At 47.2% G+C, this 26,758-nt stretch overlaps 13 protein-coding genes across 13 annotated transcripts; 9 read left to right on the top strand and 4 right to left on the bottom strand.

Moving 5' to 3' along the window:
- Positions 1–83: 83 nt before the first annotated feature.
- DPB2 (DNA polymerase epsilon noncatalytic subunit) lies at positions 84–2,174 on the top strand (the record flags this gene model as incomplete). Its single annotated transcript, XM_002551457.1, has 1 exon — positions 84–2,174. One exon carries the CDS (start codon positions 84–86, stop codon positions 2,172–2,174), a length of 2,091 nt encoding a protein of 696 aa, XP_002551503.1.
- A 23-nt stretch (positions 2,175–2,197) lies between these two features.
- BET2 (Rab geranylgeranyltransferase BET2) lies at positions 2,198–3,172 on the bottom strand (the record flags this gene model as incomplete). Its single annotated transcript, XM_002551456.1, has 1 exon — positions 2,198–3,172. One exon carries the CDS (start codon positions 3,170–3,172, stop codon positions 2,198–2,200), a length of 975 nt encoding a protein of 324 aa, XP_002551502.1.
- Positions 3,173–3,267: 95 nt separating this feature from the next.
- Positions 3,268–4,683, top strand: PRP4 (U4/U6-U5 snRNP complex subunit PRP4; the record flags this gene model as incomplete). The annotated part of the gene is made up of 1 exon (XM_002551455.1): positions 3,268–4,683. One exon carries the CDS (start codon positions 3,268–3,270, stop codon positions 4,681–4,683), a length of 1,416 nt encoding a protein of 471 aa, XP_002551501.1.
- A 1-nt stretch (position 4,684) lies between these two features.
- On the bottom strand, positions 4,685–6,628 carry HDA3 (Hda3p; the record flags this gene model as incomplete). Its single annotated transcript, XM_002551454.1, has 1 exon — positions 4,685–6,628. The coding sequence occupies one exon, from the start codon at positions 6,626–6,628 to the stop codon at positions 4,685–4,687; it is 1,944 nt and encodes a 647-aa protein (XP_002551500.1).
- Positions 6,629–6,928: 300 nt separating this feature from the next.
- AOS1 (E1 ubiquitin-activating protein AOS1) lies at positions 6,929–7,891 on the top strand (the record flags this gene model as incomplete). The annotated part of the gene is made up of 1 exon (XM_002551453.1): positions 6,929–7,891. One exon carries the CDS (start codon positions 6,929–6,931, stop codon positions 7,889–7,891), a length of 963 nt encoding a protein of 320 aa, XP_002551499.1.
- A 260-nt stretch (positions 7,892–8,151) lies between these two features.
- On the bottom strand, positions 8,152–10,452 carry SEC23 (GTPase-activating protein SEC23; the record flags this gene model as incomplete). Its single annotated transcript, XM_002551452.1, has 1 exon — positions 8,152–10,452. One exon carries the CDS (start codon positions 10,450–10,452, stop codon positions 8,152–8,154), a length of 2,301 nt encoding a protein of 766 aa, XP_002551498.1.
- Positions 10,453–12,967: 2,515 nt separating this feature from the next.
- On the top strand, positions 12,968–14,140 carry GAB1 (GPI-anchor transamidase subunit GAB1; the record flags this gene model as incomplete). The annotated part of the gene is made up of 1 exon (XM_002551451.1): positions 12,968–14,140. One exon carries the CDS (start codon positions 12,968–12,970, stop codon positions 14,138–14,140), a length of 1,173 nt encoding a protein of 390 aa, XP_002551497.1.
- A 152-nt stretch (positions 14,141–14,292) lies between these two features.
- SMX3 (mRNA splicing protein SMX3) lies at positions 14,293–14,638 on the top strand (the record flags this gene model as incomplete). The annotated part of the gene is made up of 2 exons (XM_002551450.1): positions 14,293–14,301; positions 14,366–14,638. The coding sequence occupies 2 exons, from the start codon at positions 14,293–14,295 to the stop codon at positions 14,636–14,638; spliced, it is 282 nt and encodes a 93-aa protein (XP_002551496.1).
- Positions 14,639–15,504: 866 nt separating this feature from the next.
- DPM1 (dolichyl-phosphate beta-D-mannosyltransferase) lies at positions 15,505–16,302 on the top strand (the record flags this gene model as incomplete). Its single annotated transcript, XM_002551449.1, has 1 exon — positions 15,505–16,302. The coding sequence occupies one exon, from the start codon at positions 15,505–15,507 to the stop codon at positions 16,300–16,302; it is 798 nt and encodes a 265-aa protein (XP_002551495.1).
- Positions 16,303–17,290: 988 nt separating this feature from the next.
- On the top strand, positions 17,291–21,829 carry GDB1 (bifunctional 4-alpha-glucanotransferase/amylo-alpha-1,6-glucosidase; the record flags this gene model as incomplete). The annotated part of the gene is made up of 1 exon (XM_002551448.1): positions 17,291–21,829. The coding sequence occupies one exon, from the start codon at positions 17,291–17,293 to the stop codon at positions 21,827–21,829; it is 4,539 nt and encodes a 1,512-aa protein (XP_002551494.1).
- Positions 21,830–22,215: 386 nt separating this feature from the next.
- On the top strand, positions 22,216–24,264 carry ATG13 (serine/threonine protein kinase regulatory subunit ATG13; the record flags this gene model as incomplete). The annotated part of the gene is made up of 1 exon (XM_002551447.1): positions 22,216–24,264. The coding sequence occupies one exon, from the start codon at positions 22,216–22,218 to the stop codon at positions 24,262–24,264; it is 2,049 nt and encodes a 682-aa protein (XP_002551493.1).
- A 158-nt stretch (positions 24,265–24,422) lies between these two features.
- Positions 24,423–25,724, bottom strand: PZF1 (Pzf1p; the record flags this gene model as incomplete). Its single annotated transcript, XM_002551446.1, has 1 exon — positions 24,423–25,724. The coding sequence occupies one exon, from the start codon at positions 25,722–25,724 to the stop codon at positions 24,423–24,425; it is 1,302 nt and encodes a 433-aa protein (XP_002551492.1).
- A 216-nt stretch (positions 25,725–25,940) lies between these two features.
- On the top strand, positions 25,941–26,489 carry RPO26 (DNA-directed RNA polymerase core subunit RPO26; the record flags this gene model as incomplete). Its single annotated transcript, XM_002551445.1, has 2 exons — positions 25,941–25,960; positions 26,042–26,489. The coding sequence occupies 2 exons, from the start codon at positions 25,941–25,943 to the stop codon at positions 26,487–26,489; spliced, it is 468 nt and encodes a 155-aa protein (XP_002551491.1).
- Between the last annotated feature and the right edge of the window lie 269 nt (positions 26,490–26,758).

The raw sequence follows: 26,758 nt of genomic DNA, 5'->3' as shown, positions 1-26,758 counted from the left end.
GATGTATATCAAAAATTAGTTGATGAACAAGGTTACGCGTCATCGATAAAAACAGAGTCTTGAGAGACTTCTGAGATTTAGCAATGGATCCGGTCGTGGCACTGCCAGTGAAGATTCAGCCTGGGCTGCTGAGACCGCTCGCGTATCGCGTTTTATCCAAAAAGTATGGATTGAATATCAAATCCGATGGGCTAGCAGCTTTGGCAGACTACATAGGAAACAGGTTCGGCATGAACTGGAGGAAGGATAGCGGAACATTCAAATTCCTAGAGCAGTTTGCTGCGATTTGGGATCAGCAAGAGAGAGGGCTTTTCATTGACAGGGTCGGAGTTGAGGAGGTCATCAAAGAAGTTAAAGAGCGGTCCAAAGCTAGTCAAATTCCGAAAAAGGTTGCTGGAGAGGAATCACAGTCTTCTGTGAGGCCGAAGACTCTCGACAACTTTTTGGCAAACCGCCAGCCCTCAGCAGCAGAGCAGAACATCTTGCCAAGTTCTCTGGTAGCTCCGGACGTTGATCAAGATGTTACAGATGTCACAGAGGAAGCACAGAGAATGGAAGTTGACGAACCTGCCTTGCCTACTGACTCCGGAGACCTTGACTGGCAAGATCACTTCAAAATTATCGACGCTTTCGCACAGCAAAACTTTATTTATGACCACACGACAAGACAGTACCGCCTCAAAGGGCAGCGGGCTAGAAAGGTGATACCCCAGGCCGAATCGAACGTAGCGATGTTTGCGAATCGATACCATGTGGTCAAAGATCGGGTAATGAGGAATGATCTCTTTCAAGGGCATGGCGACACTTTCAATCCTCTTTCATCAATTGCAGGGCCAATGAGCAGTGGGCCAGGTAGTTTCTCTTCCCAAAACATGACTATCACTCAAATCAAAAACCTGCTTGGAAGAGACGGCAGAAGCTTTTTGTTGTTGGGCCTCCTCAGACCGAACTACAAAGGTGGATGGTCTTTAGAAGATCCCTCCGGTTCTGTGGAAGTTGATTTGTCCCAAGCCATCCCTACGGTAGGTACATTTTACGTTTCAGGATGTATACTGTTGGCAGAGGGAATCTATTTCTCAGCTGGGCATAAGTTTCACGTCGCATCACTGGCGCATCCACCTGGTGAAAGAAGGGAAGCAACTATGGACGCCATTGGCAACTTGGACCTGCTGGGGGTTCATCAGCAGTCGAGCCCCAATTACATATCAAGAATCGACAAGGATCTTAAGATTCGGATGCACCTCTTGGAAAGGGAATTGACAGACCATAGATTTGCCTTTCTCGGCGGTGACCTTTTCTTGGATCAACCTCAAATTCTAGAAGCACTACGCAAGGTCTTCGCCAAGTTAGAGGGGGACCCGCCAACGATGATGGTCCTTCAGGGTTCTTTCAGTTCTGCTCCCCTTTTCCCAGTAATGAGCAGCAAAAATATCAGCGCCACATCGGCCTACAAAAACAATTTCGACGCATTAGCACTGCTACTTTTGAACTTCGAGCGACTTATAAATGAGACAACATTTGTCTTTATACCCGGGAACAATGACCCCTGGTCTTCCACTGTGAGCTTAGGAACTGCTGGCGTGTGGCCTCAGAAACCTATTCCCGGAATTTTCGCTCAACGTATCAATAGAGTGTGCAAAAAGATCCACTGGGGCTCTAATCCTACACGGGTTGCCTACCTCTCTCAAGAACTGATTTTAGTGAGGGATGATATTAACGGTAGGTTCAAGCGTCACAATATTGCATTTCCCGCCATAATGGATGATGAAGAGTACGGAGGCGAAGTTGCTGATTCTGCCCTTGCACAAGATGCCTTAATGCCTGAGTTAAATGACAACTACGAAGGAATTGACCAACTGGTCAAGTCCCAAGATCAATTAGCTGCCAGCGTTCAAGAATCACGAAGATTGGTAAAAACCATCCTTGACCAAGGACACATATCCCCATTTGTCAGTTCTACCAGGCCTGTAATATGGAATCTCGATCACACTTTACATCTCACGCCCATTCCTAGTCTTATGGTTATCTGTGATACTACGGCCTCACAGTTCGAAGTTACTTATAATGGCTGCAAGTCTGTCAACGTTGGAAGTTTTCTATATAAAAGGAGAGCGAGATATGTTGAGTATCGACCTTCCTCTAGAAAAGTAGTTCGAGAAGAGGTTTACTTTTAACCTCTATTAGATATAATAGCATTTTAATACGGATATTTCTTGAAGGTCTTAGTCACAGAGGTTGGCATGCAATATACGGGGTCGATTTCAATAAGGCCATCATACCCCATGAGGCTTAGCCCTGCAAGGCCAAATATCGTGTGAAAGACATCGACCTCATTGTCAGGCCGATCGCTTATGCCTCCGGACTTGGGGTCTTGAGACTTCAATATAAACTCGCGTAGCTTTTCGAAGCTTATCCATTCCAGTTTTCCGATGATAGCCAGCGATGAAAGGACCCACCAACTGTAGCACACATCCGGTTGTTTGCTGGGACGCCCGTTGAGGCCTCCTTCCGGCACCTGCCGCTCGCACAACCACCATCCGATATTCTCAAACTGGTCCGCGGAAAGTTCGCCCAGCTTTCCAACAATAGCCAGCGCTCCGATGCAAGTGAATGCCATGGCCGCATGGCTCTCAGCTCCTGGACATAGCCCAAACCCACCATCGAAGTTGTAACAACGCTTGATGAAAGCTACGGCGGGGTCCACCACTTCTGGAGTCAACTCCCCTAGAATTGACAGCGCGTTCAGTGCCGAATACACAAATCGAGCATCCACCTCTCCGAATCGGTCACCTTGAAAAGATCCGTCGGGCAGCTGGTTGTCTTTAATAAAAGAGATGCACTGTTTCAGTGCTTCACCCTCTAAGACCTCGTCCAGTGCGTTATAAGTGGCCAGAATCTGAATACCTGAGAGTGTAGTGTGGATATGTGCATCATGCCCAGGAAAGGCGCTGAATCCACCGGTCTTGGCGTCCCAGCAACTTCTTACAAACTCAATAATCTCCTGTTTATTGAATGTATTCTTGGCGTCCAAGAGGCACAAGGCAGTCAAGCCCCAGTACACACCGTTCAAGCGAAGGTGTTCCGACAGCCAGTATTCATAATCTTGTCGCTTAGAATCTAGTGACTTAATGTAGCTAACATGGCTTTCTTTGTTCAGTTTCAAGTCCGCCATCGCTGCTGTTCTTCATGATATTAGAAAGCTGATCAGAAGTAATAAGATCACCGAATATAACTTAACAACAGAAACGCCTCCCCAAGCATAGCTCTATGAATGGCCAAGGCACTATCTCGTTTGATGAAATTCGCGTGGATACAAGCTATATCGTGGAAGATGGGGGCAAGAAAGCAGATGATACATTAAAGAGCTTAGAGTTTGATCGTGAGCAGAAGCTGACGATAGTCCCCACTGATGATACAGAGGTAAGAGAGAGCTTAGTACACCTCGGGCAGCCTGAAGCACTGGAAAATGAAAGCAACAGAGACAGGCGTGATCGCCTTTCAGACCTGCTGTACCAAAATCCAGATATTCGCGCCCAGTTCCTCGAACGCCAGGCGAAAAGCCCTTCCCTGGAGACAGGACCTAGCGAGGCAAGTGAGAGCGAAGACGAAGAGTTTTATACGCCGGCCAGTGGGTCGCTAGTGGAGTGTAGGCAGTTCCTGATACAGGATTCGTTGGGGCGAGCACGGGAAAGGCTTCGTAATGAAAGAGGCCACGCTGACTCGCAAGATGTTAGCACAACAATTGTTCAGAGACGAAAGCTAAATGCGGAGCTATCTAAATATGAGCTGTGGGGATCTCAAGTTGCGTCCTCGAGACCAGTCTCCGGGGTTTTACTGTCTCCAAATCAAAAGTCGGTGGCGTGCGGAAGCTGGCATGGCGACGTCAAAATCATCGACTCCGAAACGTTAGAGATTTTGGCCAGCTTCGATGCGATTCACGACGATAAGATTGGCGGCTTGGACTGGAGCTCTGACTCAACGCTCTTAGTTACAGGTGGTGCGGACAGAATAGTCAAGGTTTGGAAGCCATCTTCACCAAACGATTCTACTGCCGTGCTTAAAGGCCACGAAGGAAGGGTCGTGAAGGTCAAATTCCACCCCAGCGACAGGTACGTAGCAAGCGCATCCTTTGACATGACGTGGAGACTTTGGGACGTTGAGAGGCAAGTTGAGTTGCAACTGCAAGAAGGGCATGCAAAAGAAGTTTATTGCTTAGATTTCCAGTGTGATGGGTCACTGCTGTGTAGTGCAGGGCTCGACTCCATAGGCCGCATCTGGGACATGCGGTCGGGGCAGTCATTGATGATTCTTGAAGGACATGCCAAGCCTATATATGGGGTTAGTTGGTCTCCTAATGGCCATCATGTTGCTACAGGTAGCGCCGACGGCACCGTGAAGGTATGGGATATACGAAAAGTTGGCAACCCATTTTCAATTTTGGCACACAATAACATTGTATCGGATGTCAAATTTGATAAGGTTAGCGGGAGAACCTTGGTTTCAAGTTCCTACGATAAAACTGTAAGTGTCTTCGCATCGGATAGTTGGCTAAGGTTAGCATCTTTGAAAGGGCATACTGACAAGGTCATGTCAATTGATATATCGCACGATTTTTCACACCTGTACAGTAGTGGATGGGATAGGTCTGTGAAGTTATGGAAACTAGGAGTATGTAATTCCTAAACTAAGAGTTGCCCGAGTGCTTTCTGTGCTTACCTCTCTGCGCATTGTTAGAAGAGCGAACTTTCGACGGTGGCGTTTTCTTCAGCTGTTCCGTCATAGAGGCCACTTGCTTATCCAGTGTCTCCAATATGGCTTTTTCGTCGTTTATTTGTGCCATCAGCTTCTGGATTCTCTCTTGAGATTTTTGAGACTGGATTCTGTCCTCAGCCAGCTTCTCCTCAATTTTTTGTTCTAGTTGCTGCGTTTCCTCTGCTATGGGAGCTTTCTCCGCTTGAAATCCAGCCAGAGCCTCATTAGCCCGTCGCAGTTCTTCAGTCATGTATGTGTGCTCATTGTTTCTCGAAACCTTTAGCTTTTGTTGTTTTTCAATTTCCTCCTGGACTTTGGCAATCTCCAATAGACAGTCAATTAACTTCGAGAAGTCGGGACTCTTTTCTCGTAGCGTCTCCGTGTAAGTATCTAGTTCTTCCATAGAGCTTGCAACTTTCTTGTGTTCTTCTTCTACGACTGCCAATAGTCTCGTGGATTCTTCTCGATTATAATCTTGTGCTTTGATAGCGGGCTCTAGCTGGTTTTTTATGTCTTCATGCTCTTTCATTACAAGCTCTAGTCGATGAACTTGATTTTGCTCTTTTGTTTCAAAATTCTGCAGTTCAGCAGATTGTCTGTCAAGATTGTAGTAAGCCTCGCCTATTGATTGAATTAGCTTGTGTGTGAGAAGGCCCCCAGAAAGGTGATAATTGACAGACCCTCCATCATTAATCGTGGCGATCCCAGTCAACTGTGCCATGTTCTGCTTGAGCGGGTTTGTTGAGTAGTCGTTCTTTAATCTTTTAGATTGATAGTAAGATATGGGCTCGCCTTCCTTTGAATACGCTGAATTAGGCTTGCGGCCGCGCTTTTTTCCGTTGTTGAATACATGAGCAAGGTTTTCGTTAGCTTGGTTGAAACGAACTTCAGTTAATAGTGATTTTTCCACGTCCATGGGAGTGAAAGTTTTGATGGGGTATATGTCGGGTAGCGGCCACGGAATACTTGGGTCTTCCAGCCACTCTACAAGGTACTTTAAACCTTGGGAGTAAATAGGACGTAAATCTGGAGGGAGAGTTCCGACAACGTCTCGAAGTACAACAACAGCAGCGCTAACCCTGACGAGATATTCACGGCTTTTTGGATCGAGAAGTTTACTGTGGTAGAGCTCACAATGATCAATAGCGTTAATAGTCGTTAGTCTCACTATTGGTGCTTGCTTCCCTGGTCCGCTTGAAGGCCTCGCCTGAGTAAGAATCTGCTGAATATGGGGCATAGAGGTATCGACTGTTGGATCAAGACAAAGAAGAAGATCAAAGTATATCTTTGGGTCGACTGGCAACCCAGATGTTTCATCGAAGCCATCGGAAGGAAACAAGTGGCATGTGCATGAATGCTTTCTGGCCTTTTGCTTTGTTTTGATTGAGGGACTCCTGTATCTTTTGATATTAACCCTGTTGCCCAGCAATAGTGCTTCCAGGAGGTCCATCGTCCGGCCGGATCGACACACAATGGCTGTTTCAGTCTCGTAGTCTTGGATTAAGGTTATCAAGTCTTTAAGAACAGCAAACTTGCCGCTTGTCTCAGCCAGATGATTAGGAATGTCTTTGGTAATCAGCGACTTCGGTACGCAATGGTCGATTAGCAAATATGGGTGGGTTGCAACGTATTCGCTATTGAGGCACATTGTCTGCATCGAGTGTAAGACAACATCAGTGTTGTAGTCTTCCGTCTCATAGTACTTCAAGATATCGGAATAATGCAGCGATACTATCTGCTCGCTCAGCTCTTTTTGATATAAGCACATTGGCGCTGGTAACCAGTAGTCTCCGGAGACATCCCCTGAAACGCCCATGGTCTGCGCATCCACTATCGCTGGCTCCGGAGCTGTATCTAATATTTTTGCTAAGTCCATGGCGCCTGTCCCTTCGCTTTGATGAATTTGAGGTAATGTGAGTTCGAGGAAGTTTATAAGATTTAAGGCATCGAATTTTTCACTGATTTACCGAAGCTTAAACTTTGACATAAATTGTATAGGAAACCAATTACCTTGCCGGATATGGACACCGAGAAGGCCAAATTGAGCGATGGTAAGTTAAGTTTAGTTTTTAGAGCTCCGGAATCTATGAGCAATTTTGAGTTCAAGCTTTACTGACATTGAGGCGCTTTGAAAGACGAAATCGCTCTATATGACAGGCAGATTAGGCTGTGGGGCATGGCAGCGCAGGCCAGAATGAGAAGCGCAAAAGTTCTTCTCATTAACCTTGGGGGGTTAGGTACAGAAATTGCTAAAAACTTAGTCCTCAGCGGGGTCGGTTTTCTCTCGCTGGTAGATAATCACGATGTTAGTGAAGGGGACCTCAGCACACAATTCTTCTTGAGCAAAGATGAGATCGGTACTAAACGCCTCGACTCTGCAATCAGCCGGATACAGGATATGAATCCACGTGTTACCTTGACTGTGGATACTGAAGACTTCAGGCAAAAGCCTGATTCCTTCTACGGGCAGTTTGATCTTATTATTGCCACGGATGTCTCCACGGAAGAAGCGATCAGAGTAAACCAGCTTACACGTAAGTTTAATGTTCCTTTCTTCCTATGTGGTTTGAATGGACTATCTGGCTTCATATTTGTGGACTTGATTCGATTCGACGCAACAGATGAGAAACTAAAGAGCTCAGTCAAGACGCCATTGGGCGCCTTATCACAAAACCGTGAAGTTGTTGAGGTCACAGAGTATCTTAATGAAGAACAGTCGGAAGTTTACGAGAGAATTGTCACTAGGAATGCCTACAAACCATTCGAGCAAGTTCTCAAAGAGGGAACTCTTAAAGGCAAACTAACAAAAAGACAGGTCAAAAGGCTCACGAACGCAGTACCTCTGACTTTCGCATTGTTTTCTTACAGAGATGGATACGCTGCTGTGACCAGGCATGATCTGGAACAAAGGGCAACTGACGCCTGTGTGCAGCTTGGACTCCCCTCCGAAAACCTAAAACAAGAATACGTTGAACAGTTTTCACAACAAGCGGGCCTAGAGTTTGCACCTGTATCTGCAGTAATTGGGGGTACAGTCGCGCAGGACGTTATAAACATTCTCGGCAAGAAGCAGTCACCCCTCAACAACTTCATTGTTTTGGACGGAATATCATTAGATATGCATATATTCGAACTCTAGTGGCTTCACCCCTCTGCAATCAAAAGTTCAGCCACCCCAGTTCACAGCGGCAGGAAGGCTATATAGTACAAATTCTTTACGTGGTCAAGTGTTTCAAAAATCTTGGTATGTGCTTTTCCTACTTGAGGGTTCTATTATTGATCCTTCTAGTTTTAATGTATACAATGAGGTAAGGCCTGCGCTTCCCTTTTCGTTTTATTAGAGAGGAAGAAAGAGAACTGAACTTTGTTTAGAGTGGTGGTATGAGAATGCTCAACTTCTCATGTTTGGCCGCTAACCGTCACCTCCTGTAAATGCAACATGAAGTTCTGTAGTGAGACGTCATCGGTCAGGACAATAGTCGAGCCACCCGCGGACTGGTCCTGGTAACTGTCAGATGGGTTAAGCTTGGACAGCAAGAATCTCGCCTGTGATCCGCCAGCTTCAGTATCGATGAACCTTGGCAATGGGAATCTATCAACAAGCAATTCAGCGGCCTCTAGCTTTGGCTCCTCCAACAAAGACTTGAAGTCAGCGTACTGTGGATCATCTTGGTAGCCTGCTTTTCTCCACTGTGCAATTTGCTCACCATGGTAGATCAAGATGTAGAAGAACGTGTCCAACAGCAAAATAGTGTTTGGCTTGACGGATACAGAGTCTAGTAGTACTGGTTGAGGCTCCTCTTCCATGAAGAAAGCCGTCAGAGTGGGCTGAATCATAATCAGAGAGTTAGTGGTATCCTCTCTCGTGAAAATGTGTCTGTAGAATGCAGTTTCATCTGGAGAGTTGTTGAAAACACTCAAAAATTGGGACCTTCTCAAGTAGTAGGTGAATTGAGGATACAAGGAAAAGTTTGGAGCCAGTCTGAACGACCTTGGGTCGTCTTTGTTGTAGTCTGCGTACTTTTGGCACAACTTGATCAAAGTTCTATCAATCCATCTGATAACGTCGGCACCATCATCAGACTCTGCCTTGTGAACAGCAATTCTAGCCATCAGAACAGCAGCAGCTTCCTGATCGAAAGAGGCGGCAATAGCTGGGGATCCGAATGGCAACAGCTGGTTAGCGACAGTGGTCACTCTGACACGGTTTGTGCCCGATGCGTGCTGATAGGAGGTGACAAACTGAGTGTATGCCAATTTTGGCCTGTCACCGCCGACAACACCGGCAGATGCCGCAGCATTGTTTGCAATCTCAAAGAAGACAGCGTAAGAGTGGTTTGGAGTAATGGACGACATTTTCCAAGTCGATGTGCCACCCACGCCGATCTCTGAGTCACTGATATTAGTCGCATCCGTCTTCTTGACTGGCGAGGCGTGACCAATGAGACCTTGCACTTTCAAGTCCCTACTGGTCTTCACAGACATGTTGCCGTTAAACGCCATGGTCAAGTAGCCTTCATCATCGCTTGAAAATAGTCTCAGGAATGACTGCTTGAAAATAGATGTGGAGAAAGCGTCCGTCAATAGAAGCACACCGCCTGTGGTATCTGTGAGGTACTTCATTTCAGACATACCGACCTGATCGTAACAACCGGCAAAGATGTCCACGGTGTGGCCGTTCTGGGCGATCCTGTCGGCCAACATGCTGTAGAACTTGGATGCTTTCTTGTAATGCTTGGCGTTATCGGAGTCGATATCGTGATGGGATCTGAGGGGATCTTTCAACTCTGAAGAAACGATCAACCCTGGTGCTAAAGTGCCGGGACCTGAAGCAAACAGGATGATTCTGGAGGCCACATTCTTGTAGCAGCCTTGCAGGACCAGAGTAGCAATATTAAGAGCGGAACCCGTGGCACGTAGAGGCCTGTGGCCGGCGGGAATGGACCACTGGTCAGGAGACAGGTTCTCAAGCAGTTGCGTTAGCTTGAACTCAACTTGCTCAAGTGGCAAGAAGAACCTGTTGAGAGAGAAAGGGGTAATTTTGTTGAGGGCAGCGTTCGCACCGACGGCGCCTCCGGCAGCACCTGCAACACCGGACTTTTCGCCGGTCAACATTTCGATCAGCTGAAGCAGCTGATACTCTCTGTCGCCTCTGAACACGTTGCACTTGTCAATGGTGTCGCAAGACAAGTCATGCAAATGGACCACGTTTCCGTAGGTGATAAGGCCCACCAGCGCGTTAGGGGGAAGCAGCGACAGCGAAGCAATGATCGACTCTTTCAACGCCTGCAAGTTCTCCTCCTCGGCGGTTATGTCGACCACAAACAAAAAGACTGGGGGAACCTGGACGGGTCTGTTGGTGATGTACTCGATAGTGGTGTTGCTGAGCTCCGCAGGCATGTTTTCCTGGCTCATGTTGGCATAATGCGCGGGCAGGTGATTCCTGGAGTTACAGATAGGGCACGCCCACGCATTGGAACGCAGGTCGATCTCACAGTATGGGTTCAGAACCGCTTTACACTGGGGACCGCCGCAAACCACGGGGTTGTACGACATGACCATTAGGTCTTCCTTGCTCTTCAGCGGCGTGTACAAGCACCCGACTGGCACCACATTCTTGTTGGCGTCAGTGCGGCTAGAGGGGAAAACGTTCCAGGAGAAACGAATCCCGTTGATGTCTTCGTTCGTCTCAAAGTCCATGATTCTCGAAGGTTGAGGTGGAGGCACGTCTTGTAAGTCTCAATTGCTGTCCCTGAGGTCACAAAGAGCTTTATTTCTGTCCTTCACAACTTCCGTTGGTTCAAAACAAAGTGCTAGTGCGGCTATCGGCTCCTATGTGGGTCCTTTTGACGCCTTTCTCCTGATCTGTTCCGTTGTGTACGTGTATGTTTTGATATTGAAAAAAATGCTTTGTCGTTTTGCCACCCTGTGCATCACTTTGAACGCAACCTGAAATCTGGGTCGAGAAAGATCTTCTATACGCTGCAGTTGGCGTATGTGGGACCACGGAATGCTAAGAACAGGGCCCTCTTCGCTGCGAAATAGGCTCCCAGGAGCTTTCTGCTGCGAGCTGGGGCACAGCCCTCGAGTAGGCCTTCCGTTATAGTGCACTCGGCGACGTTGAAACGCAGCTGTGGGCTTCCCTGTTATCAGCGCAGCTGCATTCGCCACGGCGGTCGCCGACGAAAGGAAACTTGTCAGTAGCCATCGGGAGCGCTCAATGTCCAATTCTTGCAGCTCTGTTTACCTGGGCGCTTGCTGGGCTCGCGCGGCAATGTGACGGCCCCGTAAAATGTAGTGAGCTGCGCGCTTGTGAGGGGAAGGAGCGGCAGTTCAGTAGTCCACGAGTCGGCTCTAATGAGAAACCTTGCGCAGTTAGCGTTTCCAGTCTTTCAAATAGCCGCCGAGGTGGGTTGAATTTTAAAAAGCACCGCAACCCGCATCCCCTATAGTCCACCCTCCAGAGCATCATCGCCGGCCACAAAACCATTCAGGAGCGCCAAATAAACATCTTTCCGCTGATGTAGGCTGCGACGCTGTACCTTGCCAGCGCAAGCTTCTCAACAACTGGAATGCTTTTGTACTTGAAGCCGCATCTCCTCGGGGCAGTGATCACTATTTACTTTATGTACTGTACATGAGTTTCCACAGTATTGTAGGGAACCTCAGGAACGTCCTCGGTGGCTCAAAAGCGTCTCTTTATATAGTTTTCCAACCCACTTGCCTCTCCCCTTCTGAGCCCACAAAGCCGCCGTCAATAGCTATTAAGGGTTCTGGAGAAAACCTAGTATGTGCGGCGACTCTCCGAGCAAAATTGCCCGGCGCTATCTAGACCGTGTAAAGTACAAGCCAAATGGGCCGTCTTTTGGAGAGCATAAAGCGAAGCAGGCCCTTTCAATGCCACGTTTCGTATTCGTTCCTGACGATAACTAGAATGTCTCACGTGCTCTAGCTGGCATGTTTGTATTTCACAGTATTAGCCGCTGGTGCCTCATTCTAGCGCCGCACGAGAAGACCTGAGACACGTAAAAGGGCCGGTGAGTTGTAGTAGGTCCTCGGAGTGAGAATGTGGGCCAGCAGGATTTTCGGTCGATAGGCGGTAGACACTGAGTCCAAGTGTTCGTCACTGCAGTCGGGACGTTTAGATATCATGTCAAACATCAGAGAGAATTTAATCTGGCCTCGTAGCTTCGGGCCTTTTAGTAGTGTTTACGTTGCGAGACGCAAAGACGGCGCATGCTGGGCCAGTTGCGGCCGCCCCTTCGAAGCATGTCTCTTGTAATGGAGATGGTTTCCTTTGGTTTTATGGCTCGGGCAGTTTCCTGATTCCTCGCACAACGGGGAGGCGATTGAGGGTCCAGTAGTATGGCGCGTATGACGTGCATGGTGCCTGGGTAGTGCGATGAGGCTTCTGGCGCAGCGGAAGCTGCGAGGCCCATATGCAACACATGCCTTCGTACGACGGAGCCGGGCTATTACATAATGGGCCATCGAGAAGACTCCGAACGCAGAGACCCCCGGCATAGCGAATAAGCAGATACTATCCACTAGCGGCTCTTCTGCTGTCCCCATCCAATTAGCGGCCTCGCGCTCGCCACTGACAGAAAGAAACACTGGTAAACCTTTGCTTACGCCGCCGCCCAACCGCCCCTTAAGTTAATTTGCACTTCGTCGGAAGGCGCGCTCCTCTCGAGTTTCAGCGCATGCATCTTGAGTTTTGGCCCGCAAATATGCTGCCTTTAATTAGTGCAATCATATGAAGGGCGCCTGTCCCTGAAGCGCGAGCTTCGCCAAGTGTCTAACAACGCCGCATCACTGGGCCGTTCTCCCACGTAAAAAACAGGCGCCGTCCTCGCTGAAAGCACAAGTCATGGCTGCCACTGAATGGGTTCTTAGCCGGCTGCTGTCGGCATTGTGAGCCTCTTAGCGGATTCGTCCCTTTGATACATACGTACGAGCGCAGTCAGGAATGCGTGGAAAGCAGCCGCAGGCCCCCTTTTGGTAAAACGCGATGCTCCTACCCCCTCACTTCGCATCCCGGACCCAGTCCCATCCAAATCTTTTCGCTCTTCAGCCCAAAGGCCATCACAGGCTTCTTTTGAGGTGTTGACATTTTGAGAGCATCGTACGTTAAATAAAAAACACACTTTCAAGATGAGGTTCTCGCCAAAATAAGCAAGGATCACCTCCGCATACACACAAAAGCAGATCCGGGATGAACTTGAGGGAACTGCAAGTTGTGTTTGCATGCCTGGCGTCAAGATTCGGCGCGGCAGCGGTCTTCCCGCTACTTCAGCAGCAGCTGGACCGGTCTGTTGAATTCTCAACACCTGTTACATCCTTCAGAAGTTTACAAGAAGGTGTATTTCTTCTACAAAATGACTTTCCGCTTTACTCGGGAGGTGTAATGCACCACGCTCCGCTTTTGGTGGCGTTGATGTCCACTTTCAACAGCAACACATTGATCTCACTGTTGTTCACATGCGCAGACTCCGCGATCGCATATCAGCTTATTGCAATGGCCAAGTGTTTCCAAAACCTGCATTTACCTGCGTGGGTTCCAGGTGCCCTATACGTAATAAACCCACTGGTGTTGTTATCCTCTGTGTCGAGGTCTACGGTGGTATTCAGCAACTTAGCCATCTCAACCGCACTGTTGAGCGCACTCCAAGGCAAAGCTGTACTTTCCGCCGCCTCAATTGCAGTTGCAGCCTACCTGTCCTTGTACCCTCTACTGCTTCTCGTCCCCATATTGACCCTGCTGCCAAAGGACAGGTTCAAGACTGTGGCTATCACCTTTACTACACTGGCGGGTCTCCTACTTTCAAGTTACAAAATTAACGACGAAAACTGGAACTACCTTTTCTCTACTTATGGTGTTATCATAACCTTCAGCAAGATAATCCCTAACTTGGGGCTTTGGTGGTACTTCTTTGTGGAGCTATTCGAAATGTTTATCCCCTTCTTCAAAGCTGTCTTCAACCTTTTTATCGTGTCGTGTATCATCCCTTTCTCGCTCAGGTTCCACAAACAGCCATTCTATGCCTTCATCCTTTGTTTGTGCTGGATAACGCTAACTAAATCATACCCAACCTTGGGCGAGGGAGGTTTTCTCCTGAGTTTTGTACCATTTTTCCGGCCCTTGTTCGGGTACTTCCGCTATTCAGTCATTTCTACCCTACTTTTCATCCATGTCTCGGTACTTTCGCCCGTCTTCTACCACTTGTGGGTGGATTTAGGCTCCGGTAACAGCAACTTCTTCTACGCCATTTCCCTTGTTTATGCGTTAGGCTTGGCAACTGTCCTGGTGGACCTGGTTTGGGCTATGCTGCGTATCGAGTACGACAAAGGCAAACCTAATTTGAACTTGAAACTGACCCCAATCTAGCGCCCGCGCTTGTTTGTTCGCCGCTCGCTATTTAATTCATCAGTATATCCCATCATACGTAGCATCATTGATACATCTTTTGTTAGTGTTAGAAATAACCATCTCACCAAACTAGGGCAAAGACCCCAAGCTCATCATCCTCGAATACATTAATGTCAGAAGTATGTGCAAATCTGGTTTTGGAAAGAAATTCCGTTGGACTACAGTTACTAACTTTTCTTATAGCTCGCACCGACGAATCCTAAACCTTTCTTAAGAGAGCTCATCAACAAGCCCATCGTGGTGACGCTGAAGTTCAACAAGACGCAGTACAAGGGCCTACTGGTATCTACAGATAACTACTTCAATCTGCAACTTACAGAGGCAGAGGAGTTCATAGAAGGCCAGTCAAAAGGGAAAATAGGCGATATCTTTATTAGATGTAACAATGTGCTGTGGATAGGTGAAGACCTGCAGAAAAAAGAAGAGGAACCACAGACTCTTGACCAGCAAAGCTAGTAAAGTCAATGTACTTTGGACTCCAATGTTAAGATGCCAGGGGCGTTGGACAAATCGCAGCCGTTGCCACACATATGAAACGGGCTGGCACTTCTGTATAATAGTTTTAACGGTAATTCAAACTATTAGTTTTATAAGGCTAACCTTTAAGATTTCGAACTCTTTCAATACGTGATTGTGCTACTTCCTTCTTTGCTCGGCGTGTAGAGTTTAATGTTTTCATGTCAAAATCATTATTTAAATTTAGCAGTATGTATGGAGCGGATAAAGGTGAATTCTGGAGCTGAGCAATAAACAGTATGTTCTCTTCAACACGGAACGCAAAAGAAAGAAGGACAGGGCTTCTCCTCAAGTGCAGACTGAATATACAGTCATGTGGCATCTATTCCATGCATCAGGTGCTAGGAAGTTTAATATTTCGAAACTTCGGCGCCTGTCTTGGCTATAAATTTCAAGCAACAACTGCAGAGCGCAGGGTCTATTAAAGTGTTCATCAAAGCTTTTCGAGGCGCTTGCCGGCTGTGAGCTGCCTTCTACAAGAAAGTAGTGCTCGCGAGCTTCTATCAACAAATTCGTGCCTCCATATAGAGTGTTGCAAATTTTAAAAGACTTGATGTTTTTACAACCTCTTTAACGAGCTATAGGATACCGGTAGTGCATTAAGTGCTCAGGCCTCGAAACTAGGCCTTTCAGTCACTCTTTTCTACTATCCCAAGTCACACGGCCCAGGCGCCAGGCTGATGGTCACATGAAACGGTGCTTTTTCTGCACCGTGAAAAATACATACATCGGACTACAAAACAACTGCAGAAACACGTCAACAGAAACATCCGAGCTTCTTTCACCAAACAAACACAGACAGAATAATGGCGATTGAAAACTCTGTAATTGTCCCCGCTTACCACGAAAGACTAAACATTAAGCCACTGACCACAAGGCTGTTTGCGGCTCTGGGTAACGATGGTTCTAAAACCACAGAACTGATTTTTGTCGACGACAACTCTAAGGATGGTTCCGTCGAGGAAGTCGATGCGCTGCAAAAGCAGGGCTACAATGTTAGAATCATTGTTAGAACCGATGAAAGAGGTCTCTCTTCTGCTGTCTTGAAGGGATTCCACGGGGCTCAGGGCCAATACCTAATTTGCATGGACGCGGACCTGCAGCATCCTCCAGAGAGCGTGCCTCAATTGTTTGACGTTCTGAGAAACCATGCTTTTGTTCTAGGTACCAGATACGCACCAGGCGTTGGTATTGACAAGGACTGGCCACTGTACCGCCGCGTCATCTCCTCCGGTGCCCGTATGATGGCGAGACCATTGACGACTGCCTCTGACCCTATGAGCGGGTTTTTCGGCCTACAAAAGAAGTATTTGTTGAACTCAGATGCCAAGGAGATTAACGCTCAGGGCTTCAAAATCGCTCTGGATCTGCTTGTTAAGCTGCCTTTGCCAAGACAGAACGCTATTGGCGAAGTGCCATTCTCGTTTGGTGTCAGAACCGAGGGCGAATCTAAGCTTTCTGGGAAGGTGATCGTGCAATACTTGCAGCAACTGCAGGAGCTGTACGTGTACAAATTCGGTGCCAACAACCTGGTCCTTTTCTTGTTCTTCTGGACCATCCTTGCCTTGTATGCCTTCTACAAGCTGATGTCGCTAGTTTTCTAAGCCTGTATAGGACATAGTATGCGATGCGATCGCTTTGACACGAACTGGCACTAGTTAATTTATCCTGCGACCAGCAGCGACAGAGAGAAACGAGGAGAACGGAACGCAACCGTCTTTAATTGACATAAGGCCGCACAAACGGACATAAGTCCGCACAAACGGACTCAGAATTACTCAAAGACCAGCAGACAAAGCTCCACCCACTTACTACGTCTATTCGACGTGGGGTAAGCAGTTATTTGATGTCTCAAGGAGATTTTTCTGAAGCTTCAATCCTAACACGTTACGGGGAAACTCAATTGCAATTGAATAATATTCTGATCCTGGCTTGTTTTTGAAAGCCCAACAAAGACATTGTTCCAAACAATTTGTCTAATAGATGAAAGTACCCAAAATCTTGGTGCTGAGATTGAGACGCGGAGCGTAACTTCTAATGGACGACACGCCTGCATCTGTTTCGGCCCTCCATATAGGCCCTTGGAAAAGCATACAGGCAAGCAATGTGACCGCTAAAAGCCAATGGAATCATGTTCTTTCACAGTTGCGGCCAGCCAAGACCTTTGCTGATTCTGCGAAGCAAAGTGAGTTAACTCATGATAGGCCAATTTAAGAGAATCATCACCGACGTCCGTGCCAAACAAGGGGCGCTAGCAGTCAAAGGGACACAAAAAGGTTGAAGTCATCGAGCACCTAAAAAAGTGGTATAAAAAGCTAGAGCAAGGCCTTCTGTCCTCGAACTAAAGATGGCGTACGGCGTCGTCAAAGGAATTACGATAAAGGGGCTAAAGACATAGCTAAAGCGCCCTTGCGAACGAATTGCACGAAAATTCGTCGTTGAACAAACTGTATCTAGAGTCTGAGAAAAGGCTAATCGTAGGTTCAACAGCTGACGCTCTTAAAAGGGGGCTTAAGGTTTTGAAGAGACTCTGGATCTCAAAAGTGCACACAATTGGGGCTTCACAGTATTTGACCACAAACGACGAGCAGAATGGAGAGGCAATTGCTACTAAGGGTCTCAGGAAAGGGGGAACCCGTTGTGAGTTGCTCTTATGGCCAGGGCGTTCTCACACTGCCCTCGCTTCCCGTTTACGATGGTTATGATGAGAGTTCGCCGCTTTTTACGGTTAAACTTGTCATCCCTGGTGGTTCTCCAGTGGCCCGTGATGGGCTTGTATGGACCAACTGCCCTGTCGATGCCAAAACGCCATTTGTTCGCGACAAATTCAACAAAAAAGAGATCAAGGCCACATTCCACCAGGATCACCACGTGGAGCTTCCCGTTTTTAGGCCCGGTCCTTTTTGTTTCTACTTTTCCTTTCGTAATGATCGCGACGAGCTTGAAACAACTCGTCGATTTTACTTTGTTGTTCCTCCTAGCTTATACATTGATGACCGTTATATTCCCTTAAACTCACTGACAATGCAAAGCGTTGTCTCAAAGTGGATGGGCAGTGATTGGGACAAGATTTTTGGCAAGATTGCGTCGAAAGGTTATAATTTAATCCATTTTACACCTCTGCAAAAGCGTGGCGACTCCAATTCACCCTATTCGATATACGACCAACTCGAGTTCGATCCTGCTTTTTTCCCCAACAACATTGATGATGTCTCCAAGATGGTTCTTAAGTTGCACAAGGAACATGGAATTCTTGCCATGACTGACGTTGTCCTCAACCATACTGCAAACAACTCTCCATGGCTTAGAGAGCACCCGGACTCTGGTTACAACCACAAAACTGCCCCTCACTTGATTTCGGCAATGGAGCTTGACAAGCAATTGCTCGAATTCAGCGGGAAACTGAGGCAGCTTGGCTACCCCACGGAATTGAATTCAACGCATGATCTTTTCAAAATTATGGATGGAATCAAAATTCATGTACTTGGCTCTTTGAAATTGTGGGAGTATTATGTCATTGATGCCAATCAAGCTTTAGATATGGTAAAGAATGATTGGAGACAGGCTTCTCACGACCAAGTTGAAATTCCCGACAGTGCCAAAAACGATTTGGTTGAGTTGGCGAATTTTATTCGTGACAGCGCTTCTTGTGAAAATTTTGGTCATTTAGGTGAACGCTTCTCGAACAGGCTTGAAGGATCTAAGTTTGTTGCTATCCTGAAAACCCTATATGGTTTCGAGCTAAATGATGCCGTCTTGGAGGAAGCGCAAAAGATTGTTGATGAAATAAATTTGCCTCTGTACCGAGAGTATGATGAAGACATTGGTGACATCCTTGAACAGCTTTTCAATCGGATCAAATACTTGAGGGTGGACGACCATGGCCCCAAACTTGGCCCTGTTACCGACAAATCGCCGCTTACTGAACCTTACTTTACCCGTTTTAATGGCAGTGACGGAGAGGAGTACGCCTTGGCCAATAATGGCTGGATTTGGAATGGAAATCCATTAGTTGACTTCGCATCCTCTCAATCAAAAGCTTACCTGAGGCGCGAAGTTATTGTTTGGGGGGACTGTGTTAAGCTTAGGTATGGGGCCAAACCCGAAGACTCACCGTTTTTGTGGAAAAAAATGTCTGAGTACATTGAAACTTGTGCTAAGCTGTTTGATGGGTTCAGAATAGACAATTGCCATTCAACACCTTTACATGTGGGCGAGTATTATCTGGATTTAGCAAGGAGGCACAAACCCAACCTATATGTTGCTGCAGAGCTGTTCTCCGGGTCCGAGGCCATGGACTGCTTGTTTGTGGAGAGACTTGGAACATCTTCTTTGATAAGAGAGGCTATGCAGGCGTGGTCTGAAGAAGAATTGTCAAGGCTTGTCCATAGACACGGAGGAAGACCAATTGGCTCATATAAGTTTATGCCTTTGGATGATTTTGCCTACCCCACGAACAGGCAAGTTGAAGAGTTCCATATCCATAACGCCAAGCGCGTATCGGAGGTCAATATTCCAAAGAATTTAACTGCCACACCGCCTCATGCACTATTTATGGACTGTACACACGATAACGAGACGCCATTTCAAAAGAGGACTTTAGAAGATACATTACCAAATGCTGCGTTAGTTAGTTTCTGCTCATCGGCCATCGGATCTGTTTATGGATATGATGAATGCTTTCCCTACCTATTGGATGTGGTAGGCGAGGCAAGAACCTACGACGTGACTGCCAATGACGGCATCTCAGTAGCTAGAGCGCAGCTGCACAAAATTAGAGACGAAATTGCTCAAGGTAGCGCTGACATTGAAGATTCTGAAATGCATGTTCACCACGAAGGTCAATATATCACTTTCCAGAGAAATAATGCCAAAAACGGAAGCGGGTGGTTTTTGGTAGCGCGGACAAAGTTTGGTGAGAAAGGTGAGCAAAAGCTACCCAAAATCAAATTCACCGGATCTCGTTGTGAGTTCAGCTTTGCATATTCTTTACTCAAAGCTGGAGGAGTTCCTGAAGACAAAAATATAATCAAAGGCATTCCTAGCAAGCTAGAAGAATTATCAGGGTTTAAAGTCGACTATAACGAAGACTTAGGAGAGTCTACTATAGAAATTACTGACAGCTTTCCCCAGGGATCAATAGCCGTATTCAAGACGCAACAGAATGGTATTGATGAAACACTTCTGAAGTTTCTCACAACTGGTGCCTTGAAGGCATCTGAACAATTGAATCTTTACTCCCTCAATGGGTTACTGTACCGGTGTGATGCAGAGGAGCGCGATATAAGTGCAGGAAGTTCCGGGGTTTACGATGTTCCTGACTTTGGGCGACTGACGTATTGCGGCCTCCAAGGCTGGGTTAGCGTGTTACGCAAGATAATCTTTTCGAATGATCTAGCTCACCCCATGAGCAACCATTTGAGAAGTGGTCACTGGGCGCTTGATTATGTCGTTCAAAGGCTAGAAAACTACAAGGAGCAGCCAGGAATATCTGAGATGCAAGCGTGGCTTGCGTCTCGGTTTGATCGGGTCAAGAAGCTACCATCATTTTTGGTACCAACTTATTTCGCATTGGTTATCGGAATTGCGTATCAGTGCTGCAGATTCAGAGCTATTCAAAATATGCCTGAGAACGTTGGGTCCTCAACAAGATTTGTTCAGAGCTTAGCATTGACTTCGGTTCAGATGTTGTCCGAGATGCGTTCGACTTCTCTCATCCCTGAGAAGAATGTACCATGTATGGCTGCAGGACTCCCTCATTTTTCCACTGACTACATGAGGTGCTGGGGCAGAGATGTTTTTATATCACTTCGAGGTCTACTTCTCACGACAGCTCGATTTGACGACGCTAAGCAACATATCTTAGCATTTGCAAGGACCCTGAAGCATGGCTTAATCCCCAACCTTTTGGATGCAGGCCGGAACCCTCGTTACAATGCGCGCGATGCCACATGGCTTTTCATACAATCCATCCAAGATTACGTGAAAATGGCGCCCGATGGAGAATCCATTTTACGTGAAAAGATTCCAAGGCGTTTCCCGCTCGATGATACTTATATCACCGTGGATGACCCTCGTGCTTTCTCTTATGAAACCAGTATTGAAGACATCATTTTCGAAATCCTTTCCAGACATGCCAAGGGCATCAGTTACCGGGAAGCTAATGCTGGCCCTCAGCTGGACAGAGTCATGAGCGATCGAGGGTTTGACGTCAAGATTCATGTGGACTGGTCGACAGGTTTAATTCATGGAGGTTCCCAGTACAACTGTGGCACCTGGATGGATAAAATGGGAGAAAGCGAAAAAGCAGGCTCCTTTGGAGTTCCCGGTACTCCAAGGGACGGAGCTGCCGTTGAAATTAGCGGCCTTCTGAAGAGCGCCTTGAGGTTCGTCTTGGAATTGCACGAGAAAAAGCTCTTTAAATACACTAAAGTTGAAAAGGAAGACGGGAGCCAGGTCACTTTCAAGGAATGGAACAACTTGGTTCAAGAGAACTTTGAAGCAAAATACTTTGTACCATCGGATCCTTCAAAAGATTCGGAGTATGACATTGATGAAACTTTAGTCAACAGAAGGGGCATATACAAGGACCTGTACAAGGCTGGAAAGCCTTATGAAGACTACCAATTAAGGCCAAATTTCGCCATTGCTATGACTGTTGCTCCAGAGCTGTTCACTCCCGAACTTGCGCTCCAGGCGCTTGATAACGCTGACCGCATAATTCGCGGTCCTGTGGGTATGCGGACTCTCGATCCCAGTGATTACAACTATCGCCCCAACTATAACAATGGAGAGGATTCGGCCGATTTTGCGACCTCGAAAGGTAGGAACTATCACCAAGGCCCTGAATGGGTGTGGTGCTATGGCTACTTTATGCGCGCCTTTTACAGGTTTCATCTCGCGGCTGATGCGCGCTGCCAAAGCAAAGGCAGCTCCAAGCCATCCTCCTACCTTTACCAGCAGCTGTATAACAGATTCGAAGGCCAGCGCAATTTTATCTATGGCAGTCCCTGGGCTGGCTTGACAGAACTCACTAACAAGGACGGCGCGCTATGCTCCGATTCGAGCCCTACACAAGCCTGGAGCTCTGCAACTACTTTGGATTTCTTTTACGATTTATGGGAACATTGAATTATGGCTAAATTCAAAATGCAGCGCTCTCACGCTTGGGCTTGTCAATGCCGCATTTTTGGTACTTTGTCTCCATCTCAACAGACTTTGATAACGTAAAGCTATGTAGCAACGAAATAATAATATAGTCATACACGAAACGCGCGTCAAGCTAAGGGATTCTGAAGCTCAACAAGTAAGCCTTTCTTGAACAGTCAGCAATCGTGAACCAAAGGCCTAAAGAGCTTTCTATTCGCAAGGCCTGCACCATTCAAGTAGGTTTTCATTATCATCAGAAGTTTATCCCATATTGGTCCAGAAATTAAAGGGTGGTTTTTAACCTCTGACACACTTTACAAGCAGTTTTTAGTACACGCTTTCAATGCTATGCTGAAGCAGAAGTTGTAATGACAACAAGCTTAGATAAACAGCTTTGGGAACTGATAGATAACTTCTTTTTAAAGGCAGCGCTCCTTATTTGCCACTCCAAGGGCTGGAAAGGGGCTCCAGCGGCTGACGAGGGGCCGCCAACCACAAACAGCTGGTTCAACATCGAAACCTTTGGAGACACGAAACTGGAGCGTGAGCTTAAACCATGGACCACATTTGACGGAAGCGAGTCTTTGCCCCCACTGGTAATAGAGACATACCTCGATCTGGCCCGGCTAAGCCCGTCCCAGCAAGTGACGTTGAAAGATCAGGACGGGAATCCTTGGAATGTTTGCAAGGGCACTAAGAAGTCGGAAATCATGCTTGAACGTTGGCTCATCCAGCTAGATAATGGGGAAGACAGCCCAAGCCTCCAATCTTCTGGATCGGAGGATACCGATGACAATGTCTCAGAATTATATCGGCAGCTTGTACTGCTATTCCGCTACTTGGAGACACTTGTGGGTCTGCTACCAGCAAGTGAGCTACAAGCCCGCCTTATCAGGCCAGGCGTTTCACCCGAGGCGCCCCCTCCGGTAAAGCTGGGAACAAGAATCTTGGATGGATCAAAACCAATCGTATCGAAGGGCAGAATAGGGCTTAGCAAGAGTCTGATAGCCACATATTCGAATGTGATCAACGAAACAAATTTGCCTGCGCATTTGGAACAACGAAAAATAACACCTATCCGCACCAAATTTGGCTCATTAAGGATTTCGGTGTCTTATAGGAAGGACTGCGACTTTCATGTAAACGGCAGCGAGGAATACAACACTCAGTTTAACCAGGAAACACGCTCACGCAGTGCAGCACCTGTTGCTACGCCGTCTCTTAGGAGAGTATCAATGAACAGCAACAGATCAATGTCAATTTCACCCAACACCACAATCAGCCCCAGCCCCTTGGCCGAGCCCTCACCACAAAAGAGGGGCACAGTTCTTGCGAGACAACTCCAGCCGTTTAAAGCGGGCTCCGTTGGTAGTGGATCCCTGCCACAAGTGCAGCAGGGGTCGCTCAGTCGAAACCCTTCCGCAACATCTGTAGCTGCTGCATTACGAGCTCAAAGGCCTAGTAATGGGTCGATCACTGCCCCAACCTCCCAACTACATGAATCGCACTTGGAGCCCTCTAGCATAGGCAGTGGAAGTTTGTCCAAATATTCGTCTTCTTTTGGGCGTCTTCGGCGTCAGTCAAGCGTTAGGCGGTCCGATAGCGTTGAAAGATCACAGAAACCAAGCAAGCTTAACGAGTCTCCTTCAGGGGACTTACTGGATTTCATGAAGCTTCTGGATGATCGGAAGGAATTGAAGCTGAAGAACAAAGGAACGAAGGTTGATATTTCAAACTCTCTGTTGAAGTTCCAAGGCATGCGTACCACAAACAATAATCTAAGCACTGACCTTTCTATGAGCATGTCACTAGAACGCCCTAGCGTAAGTCAACCACGAAACAGATCGAATTCTCACTCTCCAAACTCCTCTTTCTCCCCTTCCATCCAGTACTCCTCCATTCCCATGCGGCTTTCCCAGAGTCGATCAGATTCTTATCGCCCCGAAATTTTAGGTGAGCTTTCAAGTGCAAGAGGCTCTACAGAAAGACCTAAGTCAATCATCTCAAACTTAAATGAAAGCTTTTATGACGGAAGAAGGCTAGGAGGCCGCACATCGAGCAACGAAGGATACGCAGAAGACGAAGAAGACGAAGAAGACGAAGAAGACTTACTGGTAGGCCGATCCGCTATGAATCCAGCATCAACAAATTTTCGAAACCGCTCAACGTCCCCTGGATCAGTGAGGAGTGTGTCCAGCTCGTTCAGTAAAAGCCAATTACCCTTCAAGTCTTTGAGCAACTTTTCTGGTCCCACCACAATGGCCACGCCTGCGCATGCAAAATTGCACAAGGCTATTGTCGGGAATTCGCCTGAGACTAACGTGTCTGATGCTCTCCCCAAAAAGGATGATTCTTTGAATCAAGAAGAAGACGACGACTTACTCTTTTTCATGAGTGACATGAATTTGTCCAAGTAAAGCCGAGTAGACTGGGTTCTATCAAAAAGCTTATTATTAAATTAAAGACACAAAAACATGAGGTTTCACCACGGGTCAAGGCGCCACCCAGCGCGTCTTCTATGCTGCTTTATTGATTCGTCTCTTTCGAATATAACAGATATAAACGTAATGATGAATTACCTATTTGCTGCTGCCGACAGAGATTCCAGATCCTGTGAATTACCGTTTTTCCGTTCCATATTACTTTCAAGCTCATTTTCTTCCGAGGCCAGGGAAGTTGCTTGGTTCTTTTCTTGCAGTATTTTTAGCTTAAGCTGATGAATCTTGTGCTTTTGAATGTGCATTTCGTATTTTTCTTCGGTCTTGAAAGATCTGTAACACCCCAAATAAGGGCATTTGAGTTTTCGGCCAGCAGAATTGAGCAGTAGAGATACTGATGATTTACCAGAATCAAAGTATTTTCTAAGCTTCACCTCGGTTTGAATAGACTCCAGCTCAGATTCTGAATCATGCTTAGTGGATGAACTGCGCAGACGAGAAGGACGTGCACCAGATTCAAGAGGTATGTTATTAGGCGAGGCTGTGGCCGAGGGCTCAGCAGGCTCCCGCTCGTTGTCATTCAGTAAAGTAGAAACGAGGTCTTTGTGATGCTCTAAGCAGTGTGAAACGAGGTCCGCTTTCTTTGCAAAATAGAGATCTGGACAAGACTCGCACTTCCAGTTTTTGATAACTGTCATGCTGCTATGGACCCTCATGTGCATCTGCAAACCCTGTTCGCCCACGCAAGCTTTCCCACAGGTAGGGCACTGGAGTTTGGGATGCGCCTCCTTCACATGCTGCTGCAGGGCAGTCCAGGTCTTGAATGCTTCTACGCACGACCCATGCGAACACTGGTACTTATAGACTGTATCTGGGTTGTGGTGTTTTGCAATGTGGTTTTTCAGGCGGTAGGGCCTCTGGAACTTCTTGCCACAAAACTCACAGTTCAGTTTCTGGAGGTGTACCGCGAGGACGTGCGAGCGCAGTTGAGGGTGTTTGTAGAAGCTCTCTCCGCATCCTTCGTGCGGGCACACGAAGGATCGGGTATGTGTAATCTCGTGTCTCCGAAGCTGCTGCCGCGTTGTAACACCTTTCCCGCAGTGAGAGCAGTGGAAGGGTTTTTCCGCTGTATGCGTGAACATATGACGCTCCAGATGCGTCTTCCGCGTGAACTGCCGGCCGCATTCAGTGCATGTGAAAGGCTTCAACCCTTGGTGAACCGTCTCTTGGTGTTCCGTTAGCTGTGAGGGTCGCGTGAATGCTTTTGAGCAACCTTCATACTCGCAAACCCAAGTTTTTGCCCGTGATGAGCTGGTCGACCCAGCGCTTGAAATCGATTGTATGCTTCCGACCGAATCCGACCTAACCAAGGGCAGGCCGTCCTCACTTCCGAGTTTACCAACGTCCCAGAAGTTTGAGTGGTCCTCCGACTCTTCCATCGAGTCGAGATATCGTGTCGCTGGCCCGGTATCTAGTCTAACTCCGGATGATTAGATGAGATGAGATGCCATCGATGAGTATCGCATTTTACCTCGAGCATCTTTTTGATTTTTCGTCAGTAAAGACATACGAAACAAGTGAAAAATTCACCTCATCGAAAACTTTTAAGTTCTTCAAAGCATTAAGCATAGCGGATCAAAAATAGGTGATAGAAGATGTCTGATTACGAGGAAGCGTACGTTTAAGCTCTTTAAGGGCCGCCAAAAATGGACCCCCTTCTTTAAAGTTCGTTACTAACGCAAAAATGTATCTTCAGATTTAACGACGGCCCAGAGAACTTTGAGGATTTCGATAACGAGCACTTCTCCGACGCGGAGGTCTATGACGCTCCAGAGGAGTTCAAGGATGGAGAGACCAAGGACGAATCGGGGAAAACAATCATAACTGGTGGAACTGGTGCTGAAGACTTCCAGCAACACGAGTCTAACCGCAAAAGAACCCTGAAAGAAAAAGCCATTCCAAAAGACGAGCGTACCACGACGCCATACATGACGAAGTACGAACGTGCACGTATTCTCGGTACGCGCGCTCTCCAGATCTCGATGAACGCGCCCGTGTTCGTGGATTTGGAGGGTGAAACCGACCCGTTGCGCATTGCGATGAAAGAACTAGCGGAGAAGAAGATCCCGCTGGTGATTAGACGTTACCTACCAGATGGCTCTTTCGAGGATTGGAGTGTGGAGGAATTGATTGTGGACCTGTAGGTCGACGCACACGGACAGCGCAGGCCAGGCCATGACGAAGCACCACAGCATGTACAATAAGTAAAAATCAACTCAAAGCCGGATCATTTTCCTTTTATAGTAAATCGCTTGCGAGTTGTAACACCAGGACAGGGACGGCGTCGCTCACTCGAGGGTTTCCAGAAACTTTCGGCCTTTGAAAACCTGGTCCCCTGACAGTTGAGTAGTGCAAAACTGTGAGAATATTTTATCTAACTTCTGCGAGTCCTTGAACCCCGCATCGTCCAGAA

Source organism: Lachancea thermotolerans (genome assembly GCF_000142805.1).
Source record: "Lachancea thermotolerans CBS 6340 chromosome A complete sequence".
In the NCBI taxonomy this organism is placed as follows: Eukaryota; Fungi; Ascomycota; class Saccharomycetes; order Saccharomycetales; family Saccharomycetaceae; genus Lachancea; species Lachancea thermotolerans.
Note: the sequence above shows the minus strand (reverse complement) of the source record. Positions and strands in the feature narration are given on the sequence as shown.